Source organism: Octopus bimaculoides, chromosome 16 (genome assembly GCF_001194135.2).
Source record: "Octopus bimaculoides isolate UCB-OBI-ISO-001 chromosome 16, ASM119413v2, whole genome shotgun sequence".
NCBI lineage: Eukaryota > Metazoa > Mollusca > Cephalopoda > Octopoda > Octopodidae > Octopus > Octopus bimaculoides.
In genome coordinates, this window is record NC_068996.1 from 37212253 (window position 1) to 37224244 (window position 11992).

The following is an 11992-nucleotide window of genomic DNA, read 5'->3' on the forward strand; positions in this document are numbered from 1 at the left end:
CTTCCCCCTTCCACACTCCTCCTTCACTCCCCCTTCCACCCCTCTCTCCCACTTCTTTTCCTTGGTACTTATTGTACTTATGTCACTTTAATTCATCCTGAGATTTTCGTTAAGGATGCCCAAGTCAGTGGAATACTCAACCATCCACACTTTTTTTAATTTCACAAGTAGGAATACAATTGGTTGAATAAGTGAAGGCTCATCATTGAACCTAATGAAGAATCCACTGATACCAATGCCACCGACATCACCAACAGCACCACCACCACCACCAACAACAACAACAACACAAATACTATCAATAACACAAAGCCTAACTTCCATTACAACTACTGCAGCTACCGTCAACATCACCACCACCAACAACCTCCACACACCAACACAACAACAACAATATTAATACCACCAACACCACTATGTTTGATGTTTTAATGATGTTGGTGCTAAGCTAGCTGAATCGGTAGAGCATCAGAAAATTCATTGTTTAAATTCTGTTTGAAATCAGCTTTGTCTTTCATCCTTTTGGGGTCGATAAAATAAAGTACCAGCCAAGTTCTTTGGGTCATGGTACCAACTAAGCTCCATTCATTCAAAATTGCTAGTCTAATGTCTATGATTAGAAACAAGTGTTGTAAATGCCATAAAGTAAGAAGTTAGTTTGTAGCTGAGTTAGGTCTTAAACCTAGTCTAACTGCTATATCGACACCATACATTATAGGTTTTTGTTGTTTATGTTTTTGGTAAAGGCATGAAAATCACTAAATCTCATTTCTCATCCTTGTAAATTTAAGATCATCTGTATGTATAAGGAAACACAGTCGTGCTTTGTTTTTTGTCACTGGTGTTATGCTGTGTCTATAAGACAGGACACTTTGATTTCCATAATCCAGCTTATTAACCCTTTAGCATTTCAGATTATTCTGTCAAATCTAATACTTATTTATTCACATTGTTTTGAATTAAACAGACATTATCTCAAGCTTTGAGATTTTGATGATGTGATTACTTACTTTTAGAATGACATTGTGAGAGGAAGTGTGAGAAGCCTGATCTGATAAGCTTGAACACAAAACATGTAGAATAGTTGGGCCAGATGCAGCTGGTTTAAATGCTAAAGAGTTTAAGACTGAGGCATTGTTGAATTGAATGTCTCATGGTATTTCCCTTGATTCTCTGTGTTCTCAGTTCAAAGTCTGACAAAGTCAACTTTGCTTTCCAACCAATCAGAGTGGACAGCTTGCATAACACTGCAAAGACTCTCACCTACAAAGCCAAGTAGTCCAGAAACAAACAAGAACAAGATCTCCATCTTTGCAATGAGGCAAGTGTTAATAGATAAAAAAAATGATAGGAGAATATTGTAGTTCGCTTGAAGCCTTGTGTATTGTTTGTAAAGAATGAAAAGTTTTGAATGGTACAACAATGCACTATAATACAAAAAATGGACTATATACCTGTTGTAATTTAGTCATCCACAGTCCGATGATATTTCGGAATACAATTCCTTCTTCAGATATTCTTAGATGGAGTTGCTGTTATAAGTTTATAGCAGACACTCCATCTAAGAATATCTGAAGAAGGAATTGTAATTCCGAAATATTGGACTATGGATAACTAAATTACAGCAGGTATATAGTCCATTTTTTGTATTATAGTGCATTGTTGTACCATTCAAAACTTTTTATTCTTTAAAAAAATGATAATTTTGTTTTTATGAAATTGAGCTGGGAGCTGAACTAAGCATGGCTACAGGCAGGATCCAGTGTGAAAGCTATATGTTTAACACCCCTACTCTATATAGTTGCTTGATCTGCTAGAAATAACAACCAGATTTTGTTCAATTTAGATCCTGCTATGTTAGAAACAAAATGTTGTTGTAATTATACAAAACTCAGTTGATCTATAAACAACAACAACTGCTGCTGCTGCTACTACAAATATACCATCTCACCCCCACCTCGCCCCAGCTCTATCTCACTTGCTTAACATTTAAGTAAAACACTAGACATTGAAAGAAATATCTAAATTTTAAAGAAATGTTATGATAAACATGATTTTTAAAAACTTTTTTTTGGTTTAATCTTTTACAGAATGGAGTACCGTTTGGAAAGGTACTCACCCCAGCATCCACTGCCAGAGAGCATTCAGAAGATGGAAGTGAATGAAACAGTGTGTCATTACTGTGGAGTAAGCTATCTCATTCACAGAGAAATTAAAGCACTTGAAGATAAGATCCTAAGATTGGAATTGGAATTGAAAAAATGCAGAGATGCCGAACAGAGAGAAAAGGAGCTTATTTCTCGGGTTAATAGTCTGCAGCAATCTCTTGAAGAAGTCCAACAGCAGAAGGAAACACTACATAATGCTTCCACATTAAATGAAGCCCAGTAAGCAGTTTTTAGTGAAGTATACCAGTAATACACTGAGTGGTGTTGTGGTCTTGCGTGTTTGTGTATGTGTGTGCGTGCAGTGTGTGTGTGTGTATGTTTGTACAAGGTAGAGATATGATTGACCAACTTCAATCTTTCCCTATGAATCTGGTTGCTTGTTCCAGTGTTAGAAACCATTCTTGTTCTTATTTAATTCAAGCTCAGTTCTGATCAAAGGCACCTATGATTAAAAGGCATCCCAGCCATGACAGTCTTGTTTCTATTTGTTTCTTTCAAATACATTGTACATCTAATAATGCATTTTTTTCTGATATGTCCTTCCCACAGTTTTTTATCTGGAGAATTTGGCAGAGATGCTAGGACATCAAATAGAGTGCTTGATAGTATTTGTCCTGGCTCTTGGAGTTCTCAGTTCAAATCATATCCACTGCCAAGACTAATCCCTCAACCATCGCACCACGATTGATTTTGAAAGGTTCAGTGGATGAAGCGGGAGGAGTGTGACTGTCTGTTGAACCATGATGGAGTGATTTAAGTGAGATTTAATTACTTGTTTTAGTGTGGATAGCAAATGGCAAACTAGATAGAAAAGGGGGATAAAATGATGGTAGAGTTGGTAAGGAAACAAAAAGGTAGTTAATGGATGGTAGAATTGGTAGAACAAAAGGTAGTGGGTGGTAGAAATATTGAAAGAGTGCACAAAGTTATTTGTGGCATTTATCTCATAAACTGAAGACATCATCAATTTATGTTTCATTAGAGAGAAGTACGCATCACTGAGAGATGCTTCAAACATTTTAGATAGATATGGCCATCAACGATTGATGCTCACACGCTTACTTTGTGTAATGTGCCTAAGCAAAAACAATGTCGGAATCTCATGATTTTATGTTCGCACTGGAAGTAAAAGAAAGTGAATGTTTAAAGCACTTTTTGATAATGAGATTGTAAATTTTATTGTTCATGAGTTTAATAATTATTATAATTTTTGTACTTATTTAAAATGAAAATAAGTATAAAAATTACTCCTAAGAAAAAGAAATTTTAAAAATATTTTCTTTCTCCTGTTTGGCACACATATTCATGCAACTCTTTTCTGTTGTTTAAGGGTTAATTATGTCTATTCACATTCAAAATCCAAATACCTCTGGGGCCATCATTGCATTTCATCCTTCCAAGCTCAATACAATAAAGTACTTATAATATACTGAGATTAATTTGATTGCTTATACCTTATCCCTTCATCATCAAAAAGGTTTTATGGATTTGTGGGTTTCTTTTAGCAATCATTAGTAGTAATTAAGATGGTGAGCTAGCTGAATTGTTAGCATGCCAGGTAAAATGTTTAGTGGCATTTTGTCCATCCTTGCATTCTGTGTTCAAATTCTGCTGAGGTCGACTTTGTGCTTCATCCCTTTGGGGTTGATAAAAGAAGTATCAGTTGAACATTGGGGTTGATGTAATTGACTTAACCCTCCACCCACCCCCCAAAAATTGCTGGCCTTGTGCCAAAATTTGAAGCCATTATTATGGTAGTAATTAAGGTAGCAAGCTGGCAGAATCGTTAGCAAACTGGGTGAAATGCTTAGCTGTATTTCGTCTGCTGCTTTGTCCTGAGTTCAGATTCCAACGAGGTCGACTTTGTCTTTCATCTTCTTGGGGTTGATAAATTAAGTACCAGTTGCATACTGAGGGTGATCTAATCAACTGGCCTCCCCTTCCCCCAAACTTCAGGCCTGGTGCCTATTGTAGAAAAGATTATTATTATTATTAAGGTGGCAAGCTGGCAGAATCATTAGCATGCTGGGTAAAATGCTTAGCGATATTTTGGCTGCAGCTACATTCTGAGTTTAAATTCTGCCAAGGTCAACTTTGCCTTTCATCCTTTTGGGGGTCAATAAATTAAGTACCAGTTGCAAACTAGGATTGATCTAATCAACTGGCCCCCTCCCCACAAATTTCAGGCCTTGTGCCTATAGTAGGAAGGATCAGAGTAGTAAGGGTACGTTTAAGCAGCACCAGAATGTGTATGTTAACACAGGACCAGCACAAGTGCTTTTTAAGTGGCACTGGCACCTGGAAGAACAAGCCTTTCTGGGTCAATGAAATAAATACCAGTTGAATATGAGTTGATGTAATTGACTAGCTTCTGCCTCCAAAATTTCAGGCCTTGTGGCTATAGTAGAAAGGATTATTATGGTAAAAATTAAGGCAATAAGCTGGCTAAATTGTCAGCACATTGAAGAAAATACTTAGCAGCATTTCTTTTGGCTCTTTATATTCTGTGTTCAAAATTGCCTAGATCAATTTTGCCTTTCATCTTTTCACGATCATTAGACTACAGTACCAGTTAAGTAGTGGGATCAAAAATATTGCAGGTCTTGTGCCAAATTTGAAACCGTTAGTATTATTATTATTATGACACAAATTATCAAATAAGGGCCCAAATACCTTGTGGTATTTATTTACAGCTCTTTACAGTCGGAATTTGAACCCCGTTGTCTTTCAATCTTTCTGGATTGATAAAGTACCATTCTGAGTACTGTATTAGATTAAATCAATCACATCCCTTCCCCAACTAAATGTGTAACCTGGCAGAATCATTAAAGGGTTCTGTTATCTTTTATCTTTTACATGTTTTAGTCACTAGACTGTGGCCATGCTGGGGCACTGCCTTGAGGAATTTAGTCAAACGAATTGACCCTGTACTTAATTTTTTTTAAAGCCTATCAGTCTCTTTCATCAAATCGCTAATTTACAGGGATGTAAGCACACCAACACTGGTGAAGCACAAACACAGACACAAAGACACACACACACACACACACACGCACGCATATACATAAGTATACAACTTGCTTCTTTCAGTTTCTATCTACCAAATCCACTCACAAGGCTTTGGTTAGCCGAAGGCTATAATAGGAGACACTTGGCCAAGGTGCTATGGAATGCGACTGAAACCAGAACAATGTGGTTAGGAAACAAGTTTCTTACCACACAGCCATGCCTGCACCTGGACAAATTACTTTACAGTATTTATGGAATTATGATACGGTATAAGTAGTTATGGTTCTTCATGTTCCAAATTCAAAGTTAACCAAAGTCAGCTTTGCCTTCCACCCCTTCAGAGTCAATAAAATAAGGTAGAATTCTTTTACTGAGGTCTGTTTAATTAACTGACCCCTGCCCCACCAACTTTCAGACCTCATGCCTGTGTTAGAAACAATATAAAGCAGTTGGTTGGTAGAACATGATAGAGTATTCTACGACAAAAAAATGCTTTGCAATATTAGTTCTAACCAAGATGGCAAGCTGGCAGAAATGTTAGCATGCCAGGTGAAACGCTTAGTGGTATTTCATCTGTCTTTATGCTCTGAGTTAAAATTCCGCCAAGGTTGACTTTGCCTTTCATCCTTTCAGGGTCGATAAATTAAATACCAGTTATGCACTGGGGTTGATGTAATCGACTTAATCTCTTTGTCTGTCCTTGTTTGTCCCCTCTATGTTTAGCCCCTTGTGGGCAATAAAGGAATAAGAATTATTAGCATGCCGAACAAAACGCTTAGTGGAATTTCATATCTTTATGTTTTGAGTTCAAATTCTGCTGAGGTCAACTTTGCCTTTCATCTCTTCAGGGTCAATAAAATAAGTACCAGTTGAGCACTGAGGTTGATGTAAATGACTAACCCCAACCCCACGAAATTTCTGGCCTTGTGCCAAAATTTGAAACCAACTTTATGTCTTTGGGTAAGGTGTTGAGTTGGTAGAATCATTAGCATGCCAGACAAAATGCATTCTGAGTTCAAATCATTCTGATGTCAACCTTACCTTTCATCCTTTCTGGGAAGATAAATTTTAGACCTTGTACCTATGTCAGGCACAATACCTACAACTTTTTTTTAGTTCATATTTTACTCAAGGAAACTTCTTCTGTCATACTTTTTGGGCAACAGATTCACACAATTATTATAGTGGAGGGCAGAAAGCCTTGCAGTATTTGTTTCAGCAGTCTACTTTCTGAGTTCAAATCCTACTGTAGTCAACTTAATATTTCATACTTTTGGGGTTGATAAAATTGATTAACCCACTCCCTTCAAAATCATTAACCTTTTGTCTAAGTCAGAAACAATCCAAGCCCTTGTGGCTAATGGTAATAAAAATTATTAATAATAATAATAGTAGTAGTAGTAGTAGTAATAATAATAATGATAATAATAGTAAAAGTGAAGGTGTGTGGCTCAGTGGTTAGGGCATTGGGCTCACAATCATAAGGTAGTGAGTTTGATTCCTGGACTGGGCTCCGTGTTGTGTTCTTGAGCAAGACACTTTATTTCACATTGCTCCAGTTCAATCAGCTGTAGCAATGAGTTGTGATGTCCTCTCTCTTGGATAACACTGGTGGCATGGAGAGAGGAGGCTGGTATGCATGGGTGACTGCTGGTTTTCTATAAATGACCTTGCCTGGACTTGTGCCTCAGGGGGGAACTTTGTAGGTGCAATCCCATGGTCAGTTATGACAGAAAGGGGTCTTCAATAAGAATAATGAAAATTATCAACATCATTGTTGTAAGCTGGCAGAATCAGTTATGCAATTGAAATAAAAATCACTTAGTGGAATTTCTTTGGACTTTTTACATTGCGAGTTCAAATTCTGTCTTGGTCAGTTTTGCCATTCATCCCTTCAAGGTTGATAAAATAAAGTACCTGTCAAGTATTGGGGGTCAATGTATTTGAGTAGCCCTCTCTCCCATTATTATTATCTTGATTGGCAAAATCAACTTTACCTGTTATCTCTTAAGTTGGGGGTGTGGAGTTGGCAGCGGTGGTGATGGTGTTAGTGGAAGTGGTAGTGGTGATGGTGGGATAAAAGACCTAGGAAGAAGATATGATGAGGTCTGATCTCAGGAAGCTCGTGCAATAAGCCATACTACTGAAGAGCTATCCACCTCCTATGATTGCATGTTAAAAGGCAGCAGCTGCTTTTCTTCATCAGCTGATGATGAAGATGGTGGTGGTGGTGGTGAGGAAGAAGAAGAAATTGAGAACAATATTTTTTTGCATCAGTGATCAAAGTGTACTGTTCCATCTCATTGCCTGTTCAGGCTCATTTATTACAATATTTCATATTTCCTAACTTCAGTTTTCTTTCTCCTAGAGGTACCGTCAGAAATTCTTACATTTACAGGGTTGGGTCACCATTTTGGCAGTCTTCTCATCTCTTGTCAATGCAGATGGTGATTGCTAATTGCTAAATTTTTAAACAATATTCTTTCTTTCTTTTTTTCTTTCTTATTTTCTCTCTCCTTCTTCCTCTCTTCCTCTCTCTCTCTCTCAAGATGTAATTCTGTATTCTTACTTAGTGAGTCAACAATTAACACTTTGCTAGATGCAGAAAGATTAAACTTCCGTTGAAGAATTTTAATAAGGATGAGCCATGAGAATTATTTACCATATCTTCTGAAAGAAAAATCATCAAATAATGGGGTTTCTTTGTTGCAAGGGAGGGGATTATTTATTCTTTAATTATTCTCTTAATTGAAAAGACAAAAATGGATAAGAGTGAATAACTGGAAGGAAGAGCATCTAGTTGTAAAAAAAAATGCTTTAAAAATGGGTTTCTATGTAGACCATATTAACCTACAAAAATAAACATAAAACTAATGAACATTTTCATGCTCATGGCTGGGGTGAGGAGAGCTCAGACACAACTGTGTTGCTTTTTTGTTACTCTCTTTCAAATGAATAGGATTTATGAGCCCTGAGTTCTCTACAGACTTGACTTACTATTGAGTTAGCTTCCTTAGTCTTAGCCTCTTTACAGACTCGCAGTTAGAGAGGATTTATTCTCAAAGATTATGTTCTAATCTAGGTTGCCTTACTAGGCTGCCAAACCCAGAGCATGATTAAAAAAGAAAGAAACTAAAGTGTTTTATCAATAGCTGATTGCAACCCCCGACCAACAGCCATTAGGTTCTGTGCCAAATTAGCACTTTTCTTGACCAATCATTTTATTTTATTAATAACAGCAGCAACTTCTATGACAACACCAAAACCCAGCAGCAGCTTAGATCAGCCATTTTCAGATCAGCCATCCTGTTTTATTGAATTCCTCTGATCAACTGGTGTCAACAGTTGATGAACCTCCATCATTACTTTCTAAAGTTGTGTACCATGTCATTCATCTAAAAATTAAACTGGTACCATCACCAAATCAACATCAGCAATTCTTCTAGCCAATCAGTGACTCAGACCAATGCTAAATAGTGGTCGCTGTTTATTATGGCACTGCAATCAATGCCCAAATATTCTAGGAAAGTCTTGTAAAATTTTGTCAATCACGATTTGATCTGGTTTGATGCTAAGTCATTCTACTTATGTGGATGTTCTAGATCAGTATTTCTCACCCATTTTTTCCCTATGGACCCCATTACTTTTTTTACTTTACTAGATCCTCATAGCCATTCAACATTTAAAAATTATAATATATTTTTATGATTAAATATTATTAGGAATTGTATTTGAAAACATGTTTAAATATTTTGTGTATTGTAGAAGTATAACTAACTTATTGCAGATAAATTTTAACAACAAAATTTTATATGAAACCCCAAGGGCCATATGGACCTTGGTTGAGAATCTAGATGATTCTGCTGACTGTGTAAATGTTCATTATTTACAATTGACGGATATTTGTCCTCATCTTGTTTGTTGTTAACACGTTTCGGCTGATATACCTCCCAGCCTTCATCAGGTGTCTTGGGGAAATTTCGAACCTGGGTTCTCATTCCTAAGGTATTTTTCAATGTTATCATTATTATTATTATCATTATTATTGTTCAGGTCACTACCTAGAATCGAACTCGGAATCTTGGGCTTAGTAGCCCGCGCTCTTAACCACTACGCCATATGCCTGCACTACACCATATGCCCACGGGCATATGGTGTAGTGGTTAAGAGTGCAGGCTACTAAGCCCAAGATTCCGAGTTTGATTCCAGGCAGTGACCTGAACAATAATAATAATGATAACATTGAAAAATACCTTAGGAATGAGAACCCAGGTTCGAAATTTCCCCAAGACACCTGATGATGGCTGGGAGGTATATCAGCCGAAACGTGTTAACAACAAACAAGATGAGGACAAATATCCATCAATTGTAAATAATGCAAATAATGTACATAATTCTTCATCTTTATGTTGTTTACATATAAACCAACCAGATGTTTATCATAATATATCATGCTACAGCATTGTTGTCTATAGGTCTTTCACATCTATTTACAGCCACGAAGTATTTATATATATCAAATAACTAGAACTTTATTATCACCACTTCTTTCACTTTCAAACTTCAATTCCCATCTCTTTTAAGATGTGAGTAGCCATGTTGCTCCTCTACTGCAAGAAGCCCGATCTGCTCCAGCCTTTTTTCTCTACTCCTTATTCTCCAAGAATAAAGTTCTCTCTCCCCAAGTGAGAAGGGAGAACTTTATGCAGCTTGCAAGACTACATAGTGACCTATGTAGTCTTGCAAGCTGCATAGTGACCTCACTAGTGCAGGTAGCATGTCAAAAAAGCACCTAGTACATGCTACTCTTAAATGTTAGTAGCCATGTTGCTCCTCTACAACAAGAAACCTGTTTTACTCCAGCCTTTTTACTCTTGTACAGTACCCCTTATTCTCTAAGCATAAAGTTCTCCCTTCCCTACTTGGGGCTTGTGGTCCTGCAATCTGTATAGTGAACTCACTAGTACTGGTGGCTTAAAAAAAAAAGGCATCCATGTTGTAACGTGGTTGGTGTTAGGAAGGGCATCAAGCTGTAGAAACTATGCCAAAGCAGACACTGGAGTTCTTGGGCCTATCATATCACAATACAGTCCTTGGGCCTATCCTATCCCATCAAATAGTCCAATCCATGCCGACATTGAATGTGGACGTTAAATAGTGATGGTGGTGGTGGTCGTGGTGGTGACAATGAATGGTTTATTACAATTGATTTCTTTCAATCTTCTTTGTATCTGCTATTGTTCCTGCTCACATTAATCCTCCACCAACTCCTCTACTATCTCCAAACAGTCACGTTGCATCTCATTACAGTTTGTCAATGCATATCAATGCATGTGATACGGCATGGTATTTATCTGTTCACATCAACAGATCGTATCGACTGTGGTTTGATTAAATATCTGAATACCACAAGACTGTTCAATGAGAGCTGAACCATGGCAACTTAACAACAATAATCACATTACTTTTACAAATAATACATACTGGGGTTGAGTCATTTGACTAAAAATTCTTCATGGAGGTGTCTCAGCATGATTGCAGTCAAATGATTGAAACAAGTAAAAGGTAATATATATATATATATACACACACACACACACACACACACACACACATGTATATATATGTGTGTATGTATGTGTGTGTATGTTTGCGTGTATATATATATATATATATGTGTGTAATTTAATTGTCACTAATAGTGACTGATGGTGCAAGTGTATGGAACTGTGCTTCCTTGCAGCTAAGGGTTTTTTTACTCTCATTTCTAGCAATGTAGGTGCTACTCTGCACTGTCAGTCAAAATCAGTGACAGTTGAATTATATTGTGTATAGCCATCTTCATTATTTTATATATATATATATATATGTACATACATACATACTTATGAATATATGTATGTATATATCAATGTGTGTATGTGTGTGTCTTTGTGTTTGTGTTGTATTTGTCCCTACCAGAGACCAATAGCTGAAAGGGTAAATGGTACACAAACAAATAAACATATAAATAAATAGCTAAACAAAAGTAACAGTAATTGATTTCAAGGATGTTTTTTCTTTCAAAACTGATTATCGACAAACAAATTTCAATCAATAACAATGATGCATAATATTTCTCACAAATTAATATTTGCAGGCTGGAGAGTCGGAATAAAGAGCTCAAAGAATCTAGAACGCATTTGAAAAGACTGGAAGCAGATATTGATGATCTTAACAAAGAAATTTCTCTGCTTTCTTCTGCTAATAATGGCTACAAGTAAGTAAACATTATGTAGCATCAACTTTTATTCTCCAGGCTTATCGGGTCTTTTCTCTTTTATCTTCTTCTGTCTTTTACTTGTTTTCTTCATTAGACTGTGGCCATGCTGGAGCACTGCCTTTAAGAGGTCAAGTTGAACAAACGGACAACAGAGGTTGCATGTGTTTTAAAGTCTGTTACTTGATCTGTTGGTCTCTCGTTTGCCAAACTGCTAAGTTACGGGGATGTAAACAAACCAACACCTGCTGTCAAGCTGTGATGGTGAACAAACACACACACACACACACACACACACATACATATTCGAAACTTGTTGGGTAAGGTCAGAACACTGTGAGATAAGATATAAAGTAAGCTACAAAAAGTAAACAACGAAGTTGGAGTTTGTTCTGTTAACTATTTGCAGTTTACTTTACCAGTCTTACCCAACAAGTTTCTTCAATGTCATATCGCGCAATGGTTCAAACTAACTACTTCATTTTCATACACACACACACACACACACATACACGCACACACACACACACACACACACACACACACACACACACAC

The 11992-nt window shown here is 36.9% G+C and overlaps 1 protein-coding gene across 1 annotated transcript in view; it reads left to right on the plus strand.

The window, feature by feature from the left end:
• LOC106867814 (myosin-2 heavy chain) overlaps nucleotides 1-11992 on the plus strand; it is a 49148-nt gene that overhangs the window by 892 nt on the left and 36264 nt on the right. Inside the window, exons 2-3 of the mRNA XM_014912837.2 lie at nucleotides 2091-2387; nucleotides 11317-11436. Of these exons, the coding sequence (XP_014768323.1) occupies nucleotides 2092-2387; nucleotides 11317-11436 (416 nt within the window). The 5' untranslated portion in view covers nucleotide 2091. The remainder of the gene's footprint in view (nucleotides 1-2090; nucleotides 2388-11316; nucleotides 11437-11992) is intronic.